The sequence below is a fragment of the Andrographis paniculata genome, unplaced genomic scaffold (assembly GCF_009805555.1).
Source record: "Andrographis paniculata isolate CXL003 unplaced genomic scaffold, ASM980555v1 Contig52END, whole genome shotgun sequence".
Classification (NCBI taxonomy): Eukaryota; Viridiplantae; Streptophyta; class Magnoliopsida; order Lamiales; family Acanthaceae; genus Andrographis; species Andrographis paniculata.
Window position 1 is genome coordinate 6,003,054 of NW_026137587.1, and position 24,758 is coordinate 6,027,811.

Sequence of the window (24,758 nt, forward strand, 5' to 3'; positions counted from 1 at the left end):
CATGAGCTTTACCAGCCTCGCCACCGACCGGTCTGCTCTCCTTTCCCTCAAGAATCACATCACATTAGACCCCTATGGAATAATCACAAGCAACTGGACCATGTCAAGCTCTCCCTGCACTTGGATCGGAGTCACCTGCAGTTCTCGCCATCATAGAGTAGCTGCATTGAATATATCTAACATGGGAATCACCGGCGTCATCCCCCCAGAGCTAGGAAACCTTTCTTTCCTTGTTTACCTTGACATCAGGTACAACCATTTTTGTTGCAATTTGCCTCCGGAGCTGTCTCGCCTACATCGGCTGAAAAACATTTCTCTAGAGGCTAACAGCTTTACTGGAATGATTCCATCCTGGCTTGGCTTGTTACATAAACTGGAATACCTGTCTCTAAGTAATAACAGCTTTTCTGGTTTCATCCCGATCACCATTTCCAACTTATCAAATGTCCAATATCTTGATCTCTCTTACAATTCTCTGCATGGAACTATTCCAGAAGAGTTAGGGAGCCTTCGTAGCATACAGAGGTTCGGCGTGCATTTCAATAATCTCTCAGGCCCTATTCCACCTGGAATATTTAACCTGACAATGGCGAATACGATGCTTTTTACATCAAATGAACTCACTGGCAATATACCAACTCACATGTGTGACAACCTTCCTGTTCTTGCCAGGATTAGTCTGTCTTCCAATCATCTAAGTGGCGAGATTCCTTCGAGTATATCTAATTGTTCGCAACTTCGTCGTTTGTCTCTTTCGTACAACCTCTTTCATGGACAGATACCAGCAGAATTTGGCAAGCTACAACATCTTCAGACTTTATACTTGGGAAATAATATGTTAGAAGGTTAGTTCATATCAAATTCCATTTTCATATCCAAGCTTTTATATTTCAAGAAAAAAAGAAATGATGATTAATATGTGTTCTGTTTTTGAGTTTTTTAATGTTGAACTTCTGATCATTTGATAGGTGTTATCCCACCGGACATCGGCAATCTTCAAAACTTGCAAGAGTTAGGCATTGAAAGCAGTCGGATTACAGGTCTAATCCCAGGCAATATTTTCACCATTCCTTCCTTGCAATTTCTGCATCTTACGTTTAATAATTTGACCGGGCCGCTGCCACGAGAAGTAGGAAATGCTACAATGCTCTCAGACATCAATCTCTCGCACAACGGCCTCACAGGTGTGTGACTTGAGCCACCAAAATGAAAGAACTGAAAACACAACTAACTCATTAAAATTTTTAATGCTTACCACTCTTCTAATCTTGCAGGAGATTTGCCTGAAGAACTAGGCCATCTTTACCAACTAAAAAGTTTGTCATTAGAGTCTAATAGCTTCACTGGTTCGATTCCACGAGGAATTTTTAACACATCGACTCTGCAAACTCTAGCCTTCACTTCCAACAGTCTGATTGGAACTCTTCCAACAAGTCTTGGTAATGGTCTACCAGCTCTTGAAGAACTTTTCCTCGACGAAAACAATCTTAGCGGAGCTATACCTGACTCCATATCCAACTGTTCTAGACTCAGGCTCATCTCTATATTGAACAACAAATTCACAGGTTTAGTACCTCATTCCCTTGGAAAGCTAAGGCTTTTGGAGCGCCTTCGTTTCGCCAACAATAATTTAAGGTCTCAGGAGTTGAGCTTCATCACTTCATTGTCAGGTTGCAGGTTTTTGAGTGATCTGGCCTTTGCAAATAATCCCCTTGATGGTGTCATTCCTACCGCTATAGGAAATCTAACTTCCTCTTTGCAGAGACTTTATGCCTATAATTGTAATATCAAGGGGCCTCTTCCTGCAGAAATTGGCAACTTAACCAATTTGTCGATACTTTCTTTAAACAGCAACAAGCTGACCGGCAACATTCCACATTCATGGAAGAATTTGCAGAAGCTCCAAGGATTGTTTATGTTTGAAAACAGCTTGAGAGGTTCTATTCCAGAGAGCCTCTGTGATTTGCAAAGCTTGATCGAGTTGCGCTTGGATCGCAATCAGTTTACCGGTCCTATTCCCGGCTGTTTGGGAAATGCAAGACTTCTACAGCTTCTTGATCTCAACTTCAACATGCTGACTTCAAGTATACCATCAAGCATTTGGCAGCTAGAAAATTTGATTGAGCTTGACATGTCCTCGAATTCCTTGAGTGGATCTTTACCTCCAGAGATAAGTAGTTTAAAGGCCATCGTGAATATCAATTTATCGATGAACCAGTTCTCCGGACATATCCCAACCACAGTTGGAAAGTTGTCGAATTTAATTCTCCTTTCATTGGGCAATAACAATTTTCAAGGTACTATTCCTGAGTCCATTGGGAGCATAGTCAGTTTAGAAGGTCTTGAGCTGTCTTACAACAAACTCTCCGGATCGATCCCAACATCCTTGCAGGCACTTAAGAGCCTCAACTACTTTAATGTGTCGTTCAATTCTTTGACGGGCGAAATTCCTTCTGGCGGCCCGTTTCAAAACTTCACCATTGAGTCCTTCAAAGCAAATAAGGCATTATGTGGAAGTTCAAGGTTTGAAGTCCCTCCATGCTTAATCAAGCATGGATCGAAAATGAGAAGGGTGCGCGTCGTGCTCTTTATTCTTACAGGGGTGATTGTGTCTATCACGGGTGTCGCTTTTATCTTCATAAGGAGATACAAAAGAAAAGAAAATATGGAAGATAAAACTCAAGCCTTGATTCCCATTGTGCCGAAGAGAATTTCCTACTTTGAACTCCTGCAAGCAACTGAGAACTTCCACGAAAGTAATTTCCTAGGCGCCGGGAGTTTTGGAGCTGTCTATAAAGGCACGTTTAGTTCCGGGAATGTGTTGGCTGTAAAGGTGTTTAATCTGCAATCAGAAGCCTCTTTCAGGAGCTTCGACGTGGAATGCCAAGTATTGCGCGGTGTTCGCCACAGAAATCTAAACAAAGTCCATGGCAGCTGCTCAAGTGAAGATTTCAAGGCGTTGATCCTCGAGTATATGCCCAAGGGAAGCCTTGAAAAATGGCTATATTCCCACAACTACTCCCTACATGTCCAGCAAAGACTGGACATAATGATCGATGTCGCCTCAGCATTAGAATACCTTCACCATGGCTACTCTAATCCCATCATTCATCGCGACTTGAAGCCTAGCAATGTCTTGCTCGATGAGGAAATGGTTGCTCGTGTAAGTGACTTTGGGATTGCTAAATTGTTGGCCGAGGGGGAGAGCGTCGCGCATACTAACACCCTTGCAACATTAGGCTACATTGCTCCAGGTGAATCTACTTCTTTAACCATTTTAATCGTCTATATACATCTAATTAGCGCCCATTTTGTTGCAGAGTATGGTTCCGAGGGGCTAGTTTCCACAAAGTCGGATGTTTATAGCTTCGGCATCCTGTTGATGGAAACCTTCACCAGAAAGAAGCCGAGCGATGAAATGTTTGATGTAGACTTGAGTTTAAAACATTGGGTTGAAAGCTTACTTCCTGAATCACCAATTTGTGTCGTGGATCCCAACTTATTGCATCTTGAGCCGGCACATTTGGACAAGAACTTGCATTGCGCGTCAAGTGTATTGGTACTGGCTCTGAAGTGCGCGAATGAATTGCCCGGTGACAGAATCAACGTAAAAGAAGCTCTAGCAGAGCTTCAGAGGATAAAGCGTCATTTCTTGCACTGAAGTAGCTCGGATTCGGGCAGTAGTTTTTTTATCGAAAGGTAAGGATAAATGTCTTGCTCCAAGAACTTCTAGAAGCTCCTACAAGATGTATTCACTAACACTAAAGCATTCACAAGATGATACAATGAAGAACCATAGGCACATTGGCCTGTAATTATATACACACATATCTAAAACTATAGATCAATTAGGCACACACTCTTCTTGTATAGCCTGCGGGCACAAATCCTCGGCGCTCCCCTGCCAATGCCACACTACATCCTTGAGCGTAGGCCGGAGTCCCTGATCGCAGAACTTGAGGTACTCCATGGTGTCGCCGGCAGTTTTCTTCACCTCCACCATGTGCAGCGACGGCGCAACCTCGAATATCTCCGCGTCAATGGCGAGCTGCCCTTTCCGACCCTCTTTGCTCCCCTGCATCTTCACCCGCCCTCCGTCTTTCTTCTTGATCCTGAAACTCTGCGTCGTCGCCAGCTCCTCCAGCTTCGACACCACCGCGTCAGGTGACTTCTGAGTCGTGAACCACGCCTCCCGCTTCGAATTTTGATGATCGTCCTCGAACAATCCCGACAGGTCAAAACCGGACGATAGGGATATCAGATCAAATGCATTCAGCTTCGCCGGAGCTGGCTCTTGCTCGACTCCTTCCTCCTCCTGGACAATGTCCGAGGAAGAAGTACTCCCCTGTCCCTGTCCGGATTTGATTAAATTCGACGGCCGGAACCCCTTTTTGAACCAGGGATTCGCCATGAGCTTGGCCACGGTTATTCTAGAAGATGAATTGGGATCGAGGATTCTTGAAAGAAGCTTCCGGACTTCTGGAGGGAACCATTGGGGGCATTTGAAATCCCCTCTGCAAATCTTTCTGTACATTTCCATCAAATTGGGATCTTGAAATGGAAGAAATCCCGCGAGGAGGACGTAGAGAATAACACCACAGGACCAAATGTCGGCCTTCTCGCCATCGTAGCCACGGTTGTTGATAACCTCCGGCGCCACGTACGCCGGCGTGCCGCACGTGGTGTGCAGCAGGCCGTCGTGGCGTTTGGACTCGACGATGGCGGAGAGGCCGAAATCGGAGACTTTGAGGTTGCCGGACTCGTCGAGGAGGAGATTCTCCGGCTTCAGGTCGCGGTGGTAGACTCCGCGGCTGTGGCAGTAGTCGACGGCGGCGATCAGCTGCTGGAAGTAGCGGCGGGCGGCGTCCTCCTTGAGCCGACCTTTGGCAACCTTGTTGAAGAGCTCGCCGCCGCGGACGTATTCCATGGCGAAGTAGATCTTGGACTTGCTCGCCATTACCTCGTAGAGCTGGACAACGTTGGGATGCTGTACCAGACGCATCACAGAGATCTCCCGCTTGATTTGATCCATCAATCCCACTTTTTCGATCTTCTCCTTGTCGATGATCTTGATCGCCACGCTCCGGCCTGTCTTCACGTCGCGGGCGTGGTGGACCTTCGCGAACGACCCTTGTCCGATCAGTTTTCCGACCTCGTATTTCTGCATCAGAATGTTCCCTTTCTTCTCCATTTTTTAAAAATCAGAAATCTTCAAAAGCTTTTCGTTCTTTTTCTAAACTCACAACGACTAACAGGGATGTGAGAAAACCAACCTTGCCTTAAAGGCAAGGTCAGGACACTTCGTCTCCTCCGAGGAAATTAATCTTTCGAAGAAATCCCAAGTCGGGTAAGGAAATAGATATGATCTCCAATATCTCCGGAAATACTGTGCATTTGAAAATATATAGAAATGGGTGGGGGGCAAGATTTCGATTTGTGTCGGAAATTGGTGTGGATGATGATCAGTCATCGCAATTCATACCCTAAACGTCAATGGAGGACCTAACTTTGTGGCCTAAAACGGTTTTGTATAGCAACTTATAAAAAATCTTGGTTTGTAACATAACAATCATTGTGTGATGATGTATTTGAGTGGTTCTAAATTTAGGTATTTCAATAACGTATTAGTTAACAATACCAAATTTGATTGATAGTATGGCTGTTCATAGTCGTGATCCAAACCTTACTCTTGGTATTTCCCAATGTATACAGACATAGACGACAAGTCGACTCATGTCTATCCCATTTTGCTTTCCGACAGAATAGAGAAACAAACAAACAACCAACCGATGTTTTTTTAAGACTGTCTAAACTAAGCCAAATTCTTTAGGGCTGGCTACAAGACAAGGGAGTTAACTTTATTGGGAGCACAACCCAAGCAACCTTCTCAAAGCTCTTTGCAAGACTTTTTGTTGAAATCTTGTGCATGACTTGTAATTCTTTGAGCCCATCTCATCTCAGAAATTGATACACACCGTCCATGGAAGGGACCCCACGTCATCCAACGGTGGAGACATTAGACCTCAAATCAAGAATCTGTGCAACACCTAAAGATTCTACTTTTTTTCACTAAACACATACAATACTGTTCGATTAAGCAAACAAGTAATACAAACCCATACTACAATTAATTAAATCTTACACAGAACCAAACTAAGCACATACATATATATATAATGCTAATGCCTCTTTATACATAATCACTTGTAGTAATCTATCTAATAAGGACAACCCCTTCCATGCTCGAGATCCCTCTTCCGGCCCCATTCGCGTACGGACAACCGGAGCTTCTTCCCCGCCGCCAGGAAGTCCACCGCCTGCGGCGGCGTGAGAATCCCTATCATCTCCTTAAGAACATTCAGCCTCAGCCGATCTGCTTCCTCCAAAATCCCCGCCATGGCACTGCCGTGCCTATCCAGCGCCTCCTCCAGGTCGCCGGCGGCGGCGGTCCGCCGCTCCGCCAAGGCGATCGCCGCCAGCGGCTGATCCAGCACGTCCTCCTGCAGGCTCGCCAGCTGGCCCGACAGCTTCCGCTCCTCCCGAATCGTCCGGCTCTGCAATTCGTCCACCATCGCCACCTGCCTCGCCGACAGCTCCCCCAAATTCCCAATCCTGACTCCCCGGAGGAACTCCGACAGCTGCGACTCTATCTCCAGGCCGCAGAGCGCGTAAATCAGCCGGACATACGACGACGGCCGGCAGCCGCCGATCCAGAGCACCGACCGCTCCAGGGAGGTGCACCAGGTCGGCGCGAAGTACGGCGACACGTCGGCTCGCGCCATCCGGCTCCGCTCCTGGATGTACTCCCGGAAATGGCTCATGATCTTCCCGATCAGCTCCCTTGATTCTGCATCTCCGGCGGAGCCATTTATTACCCGGCTCAGCTCCGTCAGCTCCTGCTCTTGCAGCTTCATCCACTCCTGGTACAAACAGGCCTCCCTGTTTTGATCACTCGTCGCCATTCCAGCCCAGCAAAGAGAGAGCTAGAGAGAGAAAGAGAGAGAGGAGAGAGAGACAATTAGACGATGTCCTCGTTCAAGCCATGCTCATCCAATCTGTTCACTCTTATCTCACGTTTTTATGCACAATTATAAAAAGAATTTGGACACAGAATTAAACGGCAGAAATGTGGTGAATTTTAGCACTGTTCATTGAACCTTAACCGACACAAAATGAATAAATTATTATAATGTTAAGGATATTTTTTTATTTCCGCTATTTTGTCGTTATCAACTAGCCCGAATCGGGTTCCACCCGACCCACGAAACCCGGCCCTCTATTCAATGGGCTATATTCATTGGGCCGGCCCACTAAATTGAAAATGGATCAGGCGGCGTGAGTGATTTACTAGAACTCCAGGGAGCAGAAGTCCCGAGAAATCTACACCGTCATCAATAGAGTAGATTGAATTGGATTCAAGATCCCGGGAGTAGGGAAGAGTGAATAGTCAGGTATCCTCCACGTGGGAAGACACCTGTGTCCTCCCCGCGACACGTCCATGGAGGTGTTGCCTGCATCTGCATCTGCGCATCGACATGACCTCCCATGGAAATCGTCACTCACCAGAGCGTCCAGTCAAAGCAATTTTGAACTTTGAGAAACCAAATCGGTGTTTGTTTTTGTTTCTCCTCATTTCTCCAAAATGTCGTCCTCCTCCTCCTCCCCACCATCGAAAACCCTAACTGAGGAGAAATTCTCAGAGTTCTACGCGAAATGGATGGATCAGCTGGAGCAATTCCTGCAGGTCCTGGCGATGGCGTACCGGCGGACTTCAAATAATCAGGTGGATTACCAGGCGATGGTGGACAAGCTAACTGCACACCACAAGGAGTACTACTCCTTCAAATGGGCGGCGGCGCGTGAGGATGTGCTGGCGTTCTACGCGCCGGTGTGGCTGACCCCTATGGAAAATGCGTACCAGTGGGTCACCGGTTGGAAGCCGTCGACGGCGTTCCGGGTGGCGAAGTCGGTGGCGGGAGTGACTGAGGAGCAAGGGAAAAAGATCGAAGCGCTGAGGTTGAAAGTGAAGGTGGAGGAGGATAGAGTGGAGAGGGAGATGGAGAGGCAGCAGGTGGCGGTGGCGGGGCGGAAGATGGTGGATCTGATGCGGCGGCGCGTGGGGGAAGGGGAAGTGGAGGCGGTGAAGGGGGTGGCGGAGGGGATGGAGAGGGTAATGAGAATGGCGGACTGCGTGAGGATGAAGACGCTGAAAGGGGTTATGGATGCTTTGAGCCCTGTCCAGTGCGTCGTGTTCTTGGCTTCCATGGCGGTGATCCATGTCAGGATCAGGAAGCTTGGAATGACGATGAAGACGACGACTCTTCCGTGACTGACGAGTATATGAACTGTGGTTGTGTCTTTGTCTCTAGGGTTTCGATTTCGAGTAATGTTGTTTGAGATCAGTCATCGTCATGACATCTATCTATCTATCAATCTATCTGTCGTCTGTTTGTGATCTATCGTCTGCTTGTGATCTGTCTTTGTTGTCGATGTAATAACATGTTCCTTTCTTCGTTGATCTACTGTTAATTCTGGTACATTGTTGCTAGGTTTGAATCTATATATATATATATATGTGTGTGTGATTGTGTGCTTGTTGAAACAAAGTGAGTGAACAAGGAAGATTGGTGAGGCAAATCTATACCAAGAGCAACAAAATGAAAGAAGTTTATTCACATGAATTTACAACTAGAAGATATCAAACCCTAAAATGTACTTTGATTCAATATAACAAGTTACAAGATAATAATAGCATACATAGGCAACTAACATATAGTATAGAAGTTACAAGAAAATGATATGATATGATTCAAAATAACAAATTAAAAGGATCAATAGTATGTACAAACTGGTAAAACAGAGTAAAGATTGGTAAAACAAACAGAGTACAACAGTTATAATTAGATGATATCAAATTTAAATTTTTATTTGATTCAAAATAACAATTTAAAAGAAAATAATAACATAAACAGAATGCAGAAATCACAATTAGATAATATGATCTGATTCAAAATAACAAATTAAAAGAAAATAATAACATAAACAGAATACAGAAATCACAAGTAGATAATATGATCTGATTCAAAATAACAAACTAATCACATAAACAAAGTACATAAATTATCAGTAGATAATATGATCTGATTCAAAATAATAAATTAATGGCATAAACAGAGTACTGAAGTTAACAGTAGATAATATGATATGATTCAAAATAACAAATTAAAATGAAATCATAACATAAACAACAGATTAGACAAAACAGAGTGACATGAACAGATAGGTAAAACAGAGTACAAGAATTAAAGTTACAGTTAATGATATCAAATCTAAAATTTAATCTGATTCAAGACAACAAATTAAAATAATAATAATAATTACATGAATATAATACATAAATTACAAGTAGATAATATGATATGATTCAAAATATTAATTAAATAGGAATCTTAAATTAAACATATAGGTAAAACAAAGTACAAAAGTTACAATTAGATGATATCAATTTTAAAATTTGATGTGGTTCAAAATAACAAATTAAAATAATAATAATAAGATAAATAGAGTATAGAAGTTACAAGTAGATGATATCAAATATAATATATAATTTTTTCCAAAATAAAAAGTTAAAAGGGAATACAAAAATTACATGTAAATGGTATCAAATCAAAATTTTAAAGTTACTCAAAATAACAAATTAAACAAAAAATAATAACATAAACAGACAGATGTAAAATAGAGTTTAGAAGTTACAAAGAGATGATATCAAAATAAATTTTGATTTGATAATATCAAATTTATAGTTTTTATTTTATTCAAAATAACTAAGCATGATTATATGATATGACCAAAGTATGTATTATATGATCAGGTACAGTAAAACATGGTATAATATATATATATATATATGCATGCTTTGATATTTCAAGTAGATAAAATCTAAAATAATAAATTAAAAAATAATAATTGTTGGTTAATTTTCGTATGTAAATAAATAAAATAATGAATTGTATCTCTATAAATTTAAATTTTTAGGTAACACGATCATTTAAATCTTTTAACATAATATTAAAGTCATAAATGTCGAATTTGAGTTTCACCGTCGTTTCCATTCATTTTCTACAAGTTTTAACTTTTTATGTGAAATTTAGAATACATAAATATGTAAAATAAAATTATATATAAAAAAAAAAAAAAAGAATCATTGTGAGTGCCTAAAAAAAATATCGTCACAAATATGTAATATTTAATTTGATCAAACTTAGAATGACAAACTAAAAGGAAATAATATAGTAATTTCACATGATGTATTTCAAACATCTTAAAACTTAATTCTAAACACCAATGAATAATGCAAAAGAATGTAATACAAAAATGGAAGTTTTGTTGTGCTCGGTGCTTGTGAACATCAATGAATAATGCAAAAGAATGTAATACAAAAACGGAAGTTTTATTGTGTTCGGTGCTTGTGATTTGGATAACAAACAAATTATAGAGTGCTGTGTGCAAAATAAAATGAAATAAACAGTACACAACGTTTGTTGATTCAGTTTGAATCTCAACCAACCTATGTTTATGGGCACCAACCCAAGAAAATTTCACTAGAACAAGTTAGAAAAAAAAATATAAAAACTTCTTATACAAATTCCACAAGTCTCCAACCAAGCACACAGTCTAAAGTTGGTGTTGATCCAGATTGGCCATCAACCGGCCTATGTTTAAGGTACCGACCCAGAAAAATTCTACTATGAGCAAGACAGAAACAAGATACAAAAACTCTTTGCACAAACTCCGTAATTCTCCAACCACACACAATCTAAAATGAGTTTTTTTATCACATACACATGCATCTTCCCTCGTCAAGGCAAGCGTGCATAAGCTCAACCTCAATTGAATGTGTTTTGAGATGGGACGAAGTGTAGACAGTTCCACCGTTTCCTCCTTCAATTCTTCTTAGAACCCCTTTGTACCAAACAAACAATCAATAATTTGTTGATACAACAGACAACAAAAACTCCTTCAATATATCATTTTTACTTCAAATCTTCAGCAGCTTCGATCAGGTTCAAACCCAATGTAATAGACAAAAATTTCTCAAATTTTTTTATTTAATATATGATCTAATTTTACTACGAAAATTCCTCTAATAAAAGAGAACAAAGAAATAACTTAATTTATTACACCATGATATTTTAACTTTTCACAAAGTGAAATAGATATTTGAGATTGTCAACTCTCACCTAGCATAATACTATCGAAAAAACGGAAAAATAGGCTGATTTTTCTCATTGAATAATAAAATACTTAGACAAAAATCTTCCTAAGAAACATATATACATACATATATATATATATATATATAATACACATGCTTCATTTCGACCAGTGAAAAATCCATAACCAAAAACTCCTAATAATGAAACATAGTTACACACACTATGACATATATCACGCATACGAGGACACGTTTGACTTGGACTTGTCTTATGGACTGAATCCGATGCATTGAAAAAGCTCCATTGAATCTCTCAACGTCAAGTACCAACAATAAAGTTCCTAATTGTGTGAATAAATGTCATCACATTCATATTCACACTCATGATATTTTAATTTGACCTAATTAAAAATAAGTTATTAAAAGAAAAGAATATCATAAAAATTGTATGTCTCAATAGTAGAATATGTAAAGCATAGTAAAGAAGTGTGCAAAAAACTAAAAAATAACATACATGTGATATTTTTATTTATTCTATTCCAAAATAACAAATTAAAACAGAACGAAATATAGAAGTGTGCAAAAAAAAAAAAAAAAAAAAAGCAAAATACCCACTAATAATAATAATAATAATAATCTAATTAGCCATTTTCTTGATAATGTTAGCCAAAGACTTGAGATTGTATCGAATTATAGTATCAGCAAAGAGACACGTGTCCTCTCCACAGCTATCCGCCGGAATATCCACCACATACGACTCCATCACCACCGTCCCTCCTCCTCCTCCGCCGCCGTCCTCCTCGTGCACCGTCGTCGTCGCCTGGTAGTTCACAAGCTTATGATCCCCGCCGATGATACTATACTCCATCACGTGCATCTCATCGTCCAGTCGATCCAGCCTCTCCGTGCTCCTCCCCGCCGGCATTCCCGACACCACCGTCAGCTCCCTCACGCTCCCGGCGCCGCCGTCTCCCGACACCATTTCGCACGCCTTCACGAACTGCTTGTACCCCTGCGGATCCTCGAACTTCCGCACCACCGACCACACCACCGCCAGCGGCGCGTCGATCGTCTGGACCACCGTGGAGCTGCACTGGTTCCGGCACACGGCGTGGCTGTGGTACAGTGACTTCATTTTCTCTACAGTTGATTCCCTACGGTTCTGCATTTTTACACCTACAGTCGCCGTATCTCTGCATAATTCTATCTCTATACGTATGTGTATATATATACGTATAGCCGCCATGGCTAGCTGTGACCTCCAAACATTCATTTTAGCTATATTTAGAGGTGGAATTTATTCACAGAATCCATCGATTAGAGTTCTGTTGAGATTTCTTAAATTTTAAAATTTTTTGAACCAAATTATTAATAATAAATAAATATACTGAATTTAATTTTTTTAAAAAATATTACTTCTTTCTCTAGCTAAAATTAGTTCACTCGGATCGATACATATTAAGAAAAATATGAGTACACCTCATTCCGGCCAAGCTAAATTGTCCGATTTAGCTCAAATACAAAGTTTTAGATATTATTTAATTAGTAAGTATTTAAAAAATATATTAATAAGAATAATTATAATTTAATAAAAATAATTATAAATTAAAATTAAAGTAAAAAATATATATAAATTATGAATTTTAAAATATGATTAAAGTTTATAATTATATTTATTTTTTTTAAAAAAAAAAGACAAATTGTATAGAATAGACAGAAATAGAAATATGAAACAAATTAAATTAGACGGTTTGATACGTAGTTGGAGATATTTTTTAGAATTTAGTTAAAAATTAAAATAAAAAAATCAAATAAGAAAAATTAATTAAAAATAAAAATAAAAAACTAACAAAATTAGTAATATTTGTTGTAAATAAATATTAAATATATTGATTTGTTAACTTGCCAAAATAATAATAAAATAAAAGAAAAATAATACTCCTCCAACTATTTTGGGACGTCCAATTAAACATTTCATTAAATACCTATTTTTTTTTTATAAATATTCTTACTCACACTCAAAAATAAGTGTTTTGTTTGTACGTGGACGGATGTAGTAATAAATTTGAGTTATAAAAAAAATTATAAATTAATATTATAAAAAAATTTTAAAATGCTTATGTGATGAGAACCTAAATTAATGAAGTTGATGCATTCCACGATGCTAATCGGATTTGCTCAGTCATCAGCAGATCTTTTGCTTTTGCGGCATTGGCTGGTGACGACGGTCATTTCCGGAAAGGAGTAGTTTGTCTGGGGAGCCCCCGGGACTCCGGCACCACTTGGATTCAAACCATGTATAAATTCAGTGGATATATAAGGTGTGGAGGTCCTGGGACTTCTTCTGTAAACGTGAGTCCTGCTTTATTTTCTGTGATCAAATTTGTTTTGTAGTCCTAATTCATTCAATGTCCTTAAAATAGTAATGTACAAACAAAGGACATTGATGAGTTTTTGGTGGCTCATATTGATTCTTTACATGTGGCTTTATGCATGCAACAAACAGCGTGCCGCTCGTTGATTCAAACCAATTTAGTTTTTATTTTTAATTTAAATAATTAATAGATTTGATATTTTATGTAATTAATGAAAAAAATTACTCCATATCATTTATTTCAAAATAAATTATTATAATTTTTTTTATTAATTTTATATTTATTTTTAAATATTTTAATAAATTTAAAAATCATAATATTTTATAATAAAATAATAATAATAAAATAAATAACAATAAAATAATTTTTTTAAAAAAATAATATAATTTAAATAATTCAAATTGAATATCTAATGATAAAAATTATGATTTTCTTTATATATTTAAAATAAAATATGTAATATAAATTAAATTATGTAAAAATAAAATTATACTTACTAAATATAATTATATATAATACCATGATTGTAAATGCATATAAAATATAAATATTATATCATGATAATTATTAAAAAAATATTATATTTTTTTTTATTATAACGGAGAACTGCATTTTTTTTCGTGTGATAATATTAGTGTTTCTAAAATAAAAATTAATATACTATATAATTAAAAAAAATAAAATATGTATTTAAATAGTTTAAATACTATTTGTTTTCAATAAATAATATAATATTAATTAAATTTTGTATAAAATAAAATTTTATATTTTAATACAATGAAAGAAATATTAAACTTACAATTATAATGTACGTTGAAGCAAAACAATTTAATATTATCAATAAAAAAATTATCAAAAAATAGCAGCATCAATGATAATAAATTTCAATATTCTTATTCTCACTTTTTAGCCCCATTACCTTTGCTCGTATGTCTTCTCTTCTTTCTTCTGGCAACAGTAGATGAATGGTGCTGAACGAAAAATAAAAAATAAAAAATAATCAGTTTTCCTCCGCTGACATTGAAATCACAGTCTCACTATTTTAAAACTGTCATTCACACCCATCTATCATTTATTTTGATAATTAAAAATAATAATAAATTTTAAATCTAAGAATAAAAATTAAAAAACTGTAATTAAAAAAAATCAAAAAATTTCAAAATTATGAGATTATAGAATTACATAATTTTATATAAAAATGGAGTCCACGTTTGAGCTCTTTTATATATATATATATATGATATATATATATGATATGATATGATATATGATAAATAATACTTTTTTCATACAAAATAATTATATTGGTCTTTTGTTTTTGTTTTTATTTTTACTTTTTTTTTATTGTCTATTAAATATAGGCATAGTTCTGAGGTGATGTAAGTTTACACTTGTTTGGACATAACTAATTTTGCGTAATTGAGATTAATAAATATATATTAATCAATTGTTTTGGGTGACATGAGAGGGTCAATTTCTCAGTGTTTGATGTTAAATAGGTTGTTTTTTTTTTTTTTTTTTTTTTTTTGATAAAATAGAGATGACTAAAGCCTAATGTCTCGAAATTTAATTAAATTAATTTTAATCAAATTGATAGTGAATCATTAAGATACATTCAAGATTTTCAATAAGTACTCAAATCAAACATGATAAATAATTTTATACTATATAATTAAATTGATTTTCTTAGTTTATACATTATATGTATGTATATTACTATTGTTTTCCTTTCTATATATTTACAAAATGAAATTCATATTGAGCTTATTTTAATACAATAAAAGTGTTTCTTAACATGGTTAGAAATTTATTTAATACATACTCACACCTGAATAATAGTAAGTATATGGTCCGTATTTCATAACAAATAATAATAAGTACCGTATGGGATGATTTAATGATGTGGGGAGTGAATTTATGACCACGAGGTCATTGTTTCAATCCCGATGTCTCTAGGTTCATATGTCACACATGGTTCAACTAATGTAATTTGTTTAATCGGATCTAGTTTGCAAAATATTAATTTCAACTATAAATTTGCCTAGAGCGTACACGTGCAACATCAAACTTTTAAATTATAAAAGATAATACAACTTCCATCATCGGCTTTAAAAGTTTCATTTATTTTTTATATATTAATTTTTAAATATTAATTATAATATCAGAACGTAGTACAAATTAAAAGAAAAATTATAAAAATATTTATATTAGTATTTTAAAAATAGACAATTCGCATATATTTCCCTGCTTTGATAGCAAAAAGAGTATTGTGTGGAAGACAGAAAATGAAACGATAGATAAATACTTTTGTTGTAACAAGATATCTGATTTATTTTCTAACATTATCATTAGCACAAAAAAAAAAAAAAAGATAAGATAATATGTTCTGTTGTAATAAAATAGAGAGGATTCTTTCGCATCCTCAGAGTTACAGGAAATATATCTACATTATTTACAAGAGTTTGTATAAAAAAGAAAGAAAGGGTGATTTCTTGTCGTTTTGTGTCTCATCTGTCATCGCACGTGATGCCACGGTGGGTGGCGCCGCCTGCCAGCCACTCATCATCTCCGTCTCCTCTGTCACGATTTCTGGCGGACAGACCAATTTGACGACAGCGATCGCCTTCAGTTCAGAAGCTCCCCGGAGGGCAAAACCGTCTTTTCAATTGAAGTGACGTGACGGCCACCGGACAAGAATCATCCACCCGCCATCGGCCCATTTTTTGTTTCCGGCCGACCATCCAAAAGCCCAAACCCTTACCACCATGACCATCCTTAATTCCTCTGCAATTCAAAAACCCAAATCAAAAAAAATTTAACAAAAATTTCGATTTCCCCGAAATTAGCAAAGGAAAGGAAAGGAATCAATCGTCGACGCAACGTAACGCAGATACCAATGCGACTTCTGCCGAAATCCCGTGCCCGTCGCCTTCACGCGCGCCCCCGGCGATATACACTCCCACCCACGCGCCCGAACCCCACGCGCTCTCGCCATCCGGCGCCTCCTTCGCCGCCCCACCCCCCCGCCCCTTCCCCTTGCTTTTATCTCCCCCACCAACCCTTTTCTTCTTCTTCCTCCATTTCATCCTTTTCCGTCCTTGTCTCCTTTCGATTGATCCCTTCTTCCCTTCTGTTTTTTTTACGCTTCTTGATTGATTGGGTTTGATTTTGCGGGTTAGGGCTTTGCCTGATGGGTGATTTGACGGAATCGTCGGTTCCTCAGGCGCCGGCGTCGTCGCGGCAGGTGCCGTTTCGCGAGGATTGCTGGACGGAGGAGGCGACGTCGACGCTCGTCGACGTTTGGGGTCGCCGGTACTTGGAGCTCAACCGTGGGAATCTCCGTCAGAAGGATTGGCAAGATGTGGCGGACGCGGTGAACGCACGTCACGGCCATACGAAGAAGACGCGCCGCACCGACGTTCAGTGCAAGAACCGGATCGATACTCTGAAGAAGAAATACAAGGTCGAGATGACGAAGATCGCCGAATCGAACGGAACCCTAACCTCGTCGTGGCCATTCTTCTCTCGGTTGGAGATTTTGATCGGATCTAATTTCACCAAGCATCCCAGCAAGCATCCTCCTTCAGCCTCACCTGTGCAGTCCTCTCCGTCTCCGGTGATGTTATCCCTGCCATCGCCGCCGATGGCCGTACCCTTGCCGTACCGTAGAACTTTAAATTCCCCAATGTTTTCGCCGATGATTTTGCCTCAGAAGCGCCCCCTGCCCTCGCCCGCTGTGGACGAGTCGTATTTCAAGAGAAATTACTCTGCAATGGCCGCCGCTGCCGCGGCAGCAGCGGCTGAGGATGAAGCGGATGCAGAGGACGACGATGGAGATTCTGCGGGGGAGGAAGCCCATGGAAGCGAGGGTAGGGCTGTGGAGGAGGAAGATGAAAAGGAGGAAGGTATGAAAAGATTGGCCAAGGCCATAGAGAGGTTTGGGGAGGTATACGAGAAGGTGGAGTGTATGAAGCAGAGGCAGATGGTGGAATTGGAGAAGCAGAGGATGCAGTTCACCAAAGATTTGGAGGTTCAGAGGATGCGATGGTTTATGGATACTCAGGTCCAGTTCGAAAAGATCAACCAGGCCAAGCGTTCTGGATCTTCTGATGGTATGGCCGCCATGCTTTGCTTCCTCAATTGGGCATTATGAGAATGATTTATTGCATTTTTATATACCTTATTTTAACAATGTCATGTTCTTTATCCTCAATGTGTGCTTGTTTTTTAGTTGGATTCTTAGTTCTTCTTCATTTGGGATCTCTGTTTATGTTTTGTTTTAGCAAATTCATGTATACCAACCATATGTATTAGGGAATTTCATCTTATTGTCAATGGATGGAGTATATGGGCCCAATGCCGGGTGCTATTGCATGCTAAGAACTTGTGTTTTTTCGGGTGTTTGATGTTAGACTTGATTGGTGAAAGTTGAGGTCTTGGGTATAAAAAGTTCATCAATGATTTGAGATCAAGCATTGCTCTCTTCAGTTTGGTAATGCAAAGTGGCTTAAGTGGGTGATTTAGAATTGCATGATGTTATGAAATATTAAACCCTTTCGATAGTATCATGGATTCAATCGGTTAAAAGGGTTCGTTTATTACCTATATGTGATTGTTGGTTTCATAAGCTAAATGTGCCTATTGTTTAAATTTTTCTGAATTTTTACTTGCCCATATCTGTATGATTCTAATTTGATGTGATAAAATCTTGCACTTGTTTTATCCCTATGTTCGGCATTGGCATCATGATTCTACACACTATGCTACATCTGGGTTGCATGTATTGAGAGCTAAAGTCGGTTTTGGTCTTGCCTTTGTGCGTTTTTAGAATAATGCTTGTTTTAAGCGATGAATGCTGTAAAAAATATTTTGTATGAGTAATCTAGTTATGTAGTAATATTATAATAGTGGTGCTGAGGACGGTCTCTATATATATATATATATATTGATAATGTTTTTAAAGTTGAACTGAGGCAGTGATTGGGGAATGACTGGATTCTAAACCTTCATGCTTATATATATTAGAGAGAAGATCCTCGATGATTGCAGGCAACTGTGGCCATGGATTCTTGCATTTGTGGAGGGCTTTTTATACGGCCTCATTTATATTTCAATTCCTTTCCTCATGTATGGTTTAATTTTGATGTTGCAGATATTTATCGGTAGCTGTGAGGGCTAAAACTTTGGGACCTTAGTCCAACTATTCTTCCAGAGAGAAGTAGGAGGTTTCTTATCAGCAAGAGCTCAAATCCGGGAAATTATCCATCTATGGAGGAAGAAGATTCACAGCCTCACTCTGTACCAATAACTTTTATTTGTTTTTTCATATAACTGTTTTTCTAAAAGTCGATCGTTCCATAGATTGCCGTTTGTTTAGTACAGTAAATCCCCTGATGTTTGAATTCATGATACACTAAGACATTACTGGTTTAATGCCGGGATTGCGAATGAGCCAAACACCCTGAGTAGTTGCAGTTTTTATTATATGGTGATGGCAATGGCGTTTTTTGAAGCCATGAAATTATTACATAGCATCATAAGATGGATACGACTGCGAGCAAGAAGCCATTTTCATACATTAATTAGCTCTATTATTCCAAATGTTCATATATATATATATATATGTGTGTGTGTGTATTTTTGTTAAAGGTGAGAAATAGGCACAGAAAAGGCTCTTACAAACAAACACACAGCTCTATTATGTGTGTGTAGGAAAATTAAGTATAGCAGATTCTCACAAGCTCTCTTCTTGTGATCTTCTTCAGAAACTCGACTCAATTCCTGCAACAGAAAACCTCAAAACTTTCATGAATCAGCAGCTGCTCTGTAATAATTGGACAGTGTAATGGATCAAGATAAGTCATTTTAGGCAGTTACAGTTACCCCAACACATAAAATATAACTCTCTGGTTTATGTGAGTATCATATAAAGACAATTGATAACATATGAAATAATTAGCAAACCATTCTTGTATGTGTATATATATATATATATATATATCATCAAAATTTAATCAATTCATCTCAAACCTGTGATAAATAGTTAAAACAAACAAACCTGTGATAAATATAGTTCATCTGCAATACTCAAAATATAAGCAAAACACACCCAATAATCCTACAAAAAGACTTAATTGAGAACATATAAATCAAATCAATTTACACTAATACAGAGAATATTTTCAACACCTCCTCCACTGCAAATTTAGAGTGTGATTAATTTCAGAGCCAATACACACACAGACATATATGATATCCTTAACCAAAAAAACAAAGCTATGAATACATATCATAAGAGAGAATCTTCAATTAGTGAAACAATTACCGTGTCGCAAGAAATTATTAATATTGGGAAAAAAAAAAAAAACAATGCATACATATATATATATATATTTTATTTTACAACAAATGTACTATTTTGATTAAAAAGTATTATGAATTTAGTGTGTTCTTTCTAATTTTTTTTTCACACACAGTTTTCTAAAAAAAAATTAATACACTAAGCATATTTATTATTTTTATATCTTTTTAATCCAATTTATGACTTTAAATATTTATTTCAATCAAGCTACAAATGTGTTTGTTTTGTATTTTTACTTTAAATGTTTTTTTTTTAATATTATTAGATATGAGAAACATATCGATAATATAAAAAATTATTTTATATATATAGAATTAACTATAAGGGTAGGCTTGCAATGAGGTGATAGACATTTAATTTAATTGTTGAATGTGACAGATATCCATAATATTTTTATCTCAAGACAGACTTCAGAATTCTTGCAAGTAACATATAATTTTTAAAGTTTAACACAAAATTCTAGTTAAGTATAAACTTTTAATTCATTAATCACTTATGGACAAATTATATAACCATCAATTATATTTATAAGTATATATATTTATATTTTTAAGAGTAATGCACTTGTCTCAGGATTTACCTTGTGCACTGACAATTGCAAATTTAAATGTTATAATATATATATATATATATATATTATATATGGTTTTTTTAGGTGATACGATTTTGAGGAGTTTTTTATCCCATTATTTTACTATATATATTATGATATATGCATAAAGGGATGTGTTTTTTTTAGGTTTGAATTTTGGGACTGAATTTTTAATAAAAATAATGATTTTTTTATAATATCTTAAATATAAAATTAATTTTTAATATAGTATAAAAAATTTAAAAAAAAAAAGAAAAAAAAAAGAGGCATAACATAAATATCCAAAATCCCATTACAGACACACCCTTAGAAACACTATAAATTTTTTAAAATATCAAATAATAACATAAAATTTAGAATAGAAATAGCATATTTATGTATTCACATTTTAAAAAATATATAATAATTACACATATTGCTATTTTTTCACTATTATATATTTAAACATTAAATGGCCTCTTAATCTATATATATACATATACACGGATAGCTGCAAATTGAGGATTTATTATTATCTTGTCGATTATCTTAATCAACACATAAAAATACAGTTAATAGCATATGAAAATATAACCGAAAATATATATGGTATAAAATATTAATATATATGTATTGTTAATTCTATTATATATATTGTATATTTATATCTAATATATATTTAATCAGCACAGTAATCGTCATGTCATTTGTATATATAATATAAATTATATTCACTACTAGGAAAAAAGTGGATAATTGCGAAAATTTGTCGCAAATTTTAATCCGTGATAATTAGAAGTCATGAAAAGTAATTTCGTGACAAATTTATGTCACGACTTTTTGCTTTGACTATTCCGTAAGTAATATTTGCAGAAAAGATTACAAACAACTATAAACTAAGTGTCTTTTGATTAGTTCGTCACAAAAATTGTAACGAAATTTTTTCTTGACTATTTTAAGTTGCGGCAAAAATAACAAAAATACTTGCAACAGTTTAAATTATTACAGATATTGTCATGATATAATTTCTGTGACTTTTTAAAATCAAATATCATAACATAAATAACGGAAACAATTATAAATTTTTCATTATTATCGTCCGTAACTATGTTAAAGTAATAGCAAAATAATAAAATCATCTTCAATATCTTTATTTTTTACTTGTATTATAATTAAATAAATTTTTTTTAAACTATTCCGCACTATTTAAAATCAATGACATTGAAATATTAGCAAAATCTTAATTATATATTTATTTTTATAAAAAAATTCTACTATTTAGGGTTACATTATAAATAATTTTATTTTTATTTAATTAATATATATTGATTTAAATTATTGCAAATATTAACATAAACTAATATTTAACTATTTATAGTTATTATATCGATAATATTTTTAAATATATTATTAATTTTGAAATTTTATATGATAGATTTTTTTTAAAAAAATGATTTGAGTCTAAAAAAATAAAAATAAATAATTTATTGACCATAGATGAAAGTAAAAAATTCTTGATACTAAAAAAAATACTATATGTTAAATAAATTTAATATTTTTTTTATATTAATAGACAAAGTCAATCTTTTTGTTAAAAATTCATGATGATATATTAAATAAATATGTATATATTGTTAAAAGATAAATTTATAACCAATAATTTATATAGTTAAAATATAATAACAAACAAAAATTAATACTTTAGAGTAGATAGCTAAGGTGACATGACATCTCTTCGAGGCAATTCTACGTAATTCTTCCTAATCATTAGTATCTAAAATTTTAAAATATCTCATGAATTTAAATTTTACCCTCGTTGAATTTAATTATTATATGTATAAAATTTGCATACTTACATATATATGCACATGCAAAGGATACACCCATATACAAAATAAACAAAAAATTAAAAGAATCGCTTGTGACCTTAAAATATAAATATATCATGCATTTATATATATATATATATGCCATGATAAACTAATTTAAAAATAAATAAACATTAATTAATCCCATAAAAGTCCTTAATTGTCTACGGATAAGTTAATACACAATCTTTAATTTGTCTTTTTTTTAAAAAAAAAAAAATTGTAATGATTAATATTAAAGTTTGCAATTAATTGCTTATCCCATGAAAATATATTATAGTTTTATACATTTAGATACAGTTACACACACAAATATATATATATATATATATGCATAATATAAGTGTTTACATCCTAATATCAATATAACATAAAATGGAATGTTGCATGTGATTTTTCGAATAGATAATAATTTTGCCATAATATATATATATTTAGAGAAAAACTATTTGTTAATAATATACAAAAAATACGTTTGAAAAATATAAGTAAAAAAGAGTTTTGATTATTTATAAGGATATCACAAAATATGTGTGTGTGTGTGACCATTCACCTAAGCAAGTTAGATTTAATTCCCATGAAAATATTTTTGTCAAATATAATATATATATATATAGATAGATATATAGACACACAATTGAGTAAAACATCAACAGATCATAGAATTCATATATAAACACAAATGCACACATACAAGTCTTGAAGTAAGTTTCTTTGCAAAAATTGGATTAGAGAAAACATAAACACAGTTGAGTTGATGATGAAGAAACTAAACAGCATAAGATAGATAGATTCTGATTGACTAATTCAAGGACCAAGTAGTAGTGTCAGCAAGAACTATTTCATGTAAAAAACACTTCACCCCACCCCACTCACTAGTTTTTTGGGTCCCTAAAACAACAGCCTTTAAACCCCATCTGGGCTTGCATGTTTTCAAATAAAAACTTCATCTTTATATACTTACCTATACATACACAGAGAACACAGTTTTGTGATGAATACAGTGAATAGTTCATTGAATGGATGGGGGTGCAGCTGCAAGGAGATCTTCCCAAATCCCCAAAAAAGAGAGAGAGAGACCCAAAAACAAACGAGTGGGATATGATATATATATATATATATATATAAAGAAGGAATAGTTTAGTTTAGTTTAGTTTAGTTTAGGGAAACAAGAAATTAGTCTGATACTACTATATATATCAACAGTGTCGTTTTGCATTATTTGAGAGAGAAATCGAATTGATCCAACTCAGTCAATTCACAAACAGTACTGTACACTACACAGAAGATCTCCCTTTCAAGTCGAACCCCTTTAATTTCCCTCTACAGTGCTTCACCTCGTTCCAAATTAGGGTTTTCTCACTACTCGATGTTCTTGATCGATCTACCTATATTAGGGTTTCGAAATCATACTGTCCTTTTGGTGTGTATGTTCTAACTAATTCTTTCAGTTTAATTAATTAATTACTATATTTCCAAGCAAGATTAATATATTCGAGAAATTTTTGGTTAATTAATTACGTACCTGATATCGAAATCATTCGATTTTTGAATTCATTTTGTATGGATAATTGAGTGATCTCTTCTTCTTCTTCTTCTTCTTCTTAAATGCAATTCCTCTTGCCTTAGACTGAGAATCCTTCACTTCCCTGAGGAACAGACGGATCGCGCCGTTGCCAAAGGGGTTCGTCTCCGGCGAGCCGCCGTGCTCCTCGAAGGCGGCTCTGAGGCGTCCGATGAGGGCGTCGAGGCTGCCCCAGGCCTGGCGCAACGGGCAGGTGCACGGCGCCGGAGGATCGGGCTGCCCGAAGAAGACGCAGCTATGTAAGTGAACCTTAGTCTTCCCGAACTGGTCCAAATAGCGGAGGAATTCGAGGACGTGGCCGGAATTGCAGTGGGGAAGTGGCACCGGCGGCCGCTGATTCTTCAGGTACTGTCCGAAGGTGTTCCAGTCGCGACGCTTCTGAGACTCGTACCGGCTGAGCTGCCGCGGCGGCGGCGGCGGCTGATTCGCGGCGGCGGAGGAATTGTCGACGTTGTCCATGTATGAATTGGATTTGGAATCGGAGAAAGATGGAGATCATTTCATTTCATTTCATGTACAGTAAACAATTTATGGGCCCTTTTGTATTGTATCTACTTTATTCAATTTATTATTTTAATTAATTTTGTAGCTGTCTCTCTCTCTCTCTCTCTCTCTCTCTCTCTCTCTCTCTCTCTCTCTCTCTATAGCATTCATTGTCAAAGTTTCTTGGTTTTTTATTCACTCATCTATTGCTTTTCAAATTTGTAATCTTTTTAATGTTGAAAATTTATGACCTATTTTACTTATATATGTTTGTTTGGTTTGGATTTCTAACCTAAATAA

At 35.9% G+C, this 24,758-nt stretch overlaps 7 protein-coding genes across 9 annotated transcripts; 3 read left to right on the forward strand and 4 right to left on the reverse strand.

The window, feature by feature from the left end:
- Nucleotide 1: 1 nt before the first annotated feature.
- Nucleotides 2-3,661, forward strand: LOC127254431 (receptor kinase-like protein Xa21). Its single transcript, XM_051279522.1, has 4 exons — nucleotides 2-845; nucleotides 969-1,184; nucleotides 1,275-3,254; nucleotides 3,321-3,661. Exons 1-4 carry the CDS (start codon nucleotides 2-4, stop codon nucleotides 3,659-3,661), a joined length of 3,381 nt encoding a protein of 1,126 aa, XP_051135479.1.
- A 125-nt stretch (nucleotides 3,662-3,786) lies between these two features.
- LOC127254339 (CBL-interacting protein kinase 5-like) lies at nucleotides 3,787-5,564 on the reverse strand. The gene has a single exon (XM_051279403.1). The coding sequence runs from the start codon at nucleotides 5,189-5,191 to the stop codon at nucleotides 3,845-3,847; it is 1,347 nt and encodes a 448-aa protein (XP_051135360.1). The 5' UTR covers nucleotides 5,192-5,564; the 3' UTR covers nucleotides 3,787-3,844.
- A 542-nt stretch (nucleotides 5,565-6,106) lies between these two features.
- LOC127254340 (protein DOG1-like 3) lies at nucleotides 6,107-7,099 on the reverse strand. The gene has a single exon (XM_051279404.1). The coding sequence runs from the start codon at nucleotides 6,960-6,962 to the stop codon at nucleotides 6,219-6,221; it is 744 nt and encodes a 247-aa protein (XP_051135361.1). The 5' UTR covers nucleotides 6,963-7,099; the 3' UTR covers nucleotides 6,107-6,218.
- A 426-nt stretch (nucleotides 7,100-7,525) lies between these two features.
- LOC127254341 (protein DOG1-like 4) lies at nucleotides 7,526-8,522 on the forward strand. Its single transcript, XM_051279405.1, has one exon. The coding sequence runs from the start codon at nucleotides 7,643-7,645 to the stop codon at nucleotides 8,327-8,329; it is 687 nt and encodes a 228-aa protein (XP_051135362.1). The 5' UTR covers nucleotides 7,526-7,642; the 3' UTR covers nucleotides 8,330-8,522.
- A 3,295-nt stretch (nucleotides 8,523-11,817) lies between these two features.
- LOC127254696 (abscisic acid receptor PYL11-like) lies at nucleotides 11,818-12,511 on the reverse strand. Its single transcript, XM_051279944.1, has one exon. The coding sequence runs from the start codon at nucleotides 12,486-12,488 to the stop codon at nucleotides 11,853-11,855; it is 636 nt and encodes a 211-aa protein (XP_051135901.1). The 5' UTR covers nucleotides 12,489-12,511; the 3' UTR covers nucleotides 11,818-11,852.
- A 3,858-nt stretch (nucleotides 12,512-16,369) lies between these two features.
- LOC127254511 (trihelix transcription factor ENAP2-like) lies at nucleotides 16,370-19,102 on the forward strand. Its single transcript, XM_051279644.1, has 2 exons — nucleotides 16,370-17,702; nucleotides 18,743-19,102. Exons 1-2 carry the CDS (start codon nucleotides 16,781-16,783, stop codon nucleotides 18,754-18,756), a joined length of 936 nt encoding a protein of 311 aa, XP_051135601.1. The 5' UTR covers nucleotides 16,370-16,780; the 3' UTR covers nucleotides 18,757-19,102.
- A 49-nt stretch (nucleotides 19,103-19,151) lies between these two features.
- LOC127254512 (protein LIGHT-DEPENDENT SHORT HYPOCOTYLS 10-like) lies at nucleotides 19,152-24,530 on the reverse strand. Of its 3 annotated transcripts, none has more exons than XM_051279646.1 (2): nucleotides 23,916-24,530; nucleotides 19,152-19,385 (listed from the first exon to the last, which is right to left on the reverse strand). In XM_051279646.1, the coding sequence occupies exon 1, from the start codon at nucleotides 24,432-24,434 to the stop codon at nucleotides 23,928-23,930; it is 507 nt and encodes a 168-aa protein (XP_051135603.1). In that variant the 5' UTR covers nucleotides 24,435-24,530; the 3' UTR covers nucleotides 19,152-19,385; nucleotides 23,916-23,927. The 3 variants fall into 3 exon arrangements, with proteins under 3 accessions (XP_051135603.1, XP_051135602.1, XP_051135604.1); XM_051279645.1 differs by having other exon boundaries at nucleotides 19,152-19,371; nucleotides 23,916-24,527; XM_051279647.1 differs by lacking the exon at nucleotides 19,152-19,385 and adding an exon at nucleotides 22,781-23,778.
- Between the last annotated feature and the right edge of the window lie 228 nt (nucleotides 24,531-24,758).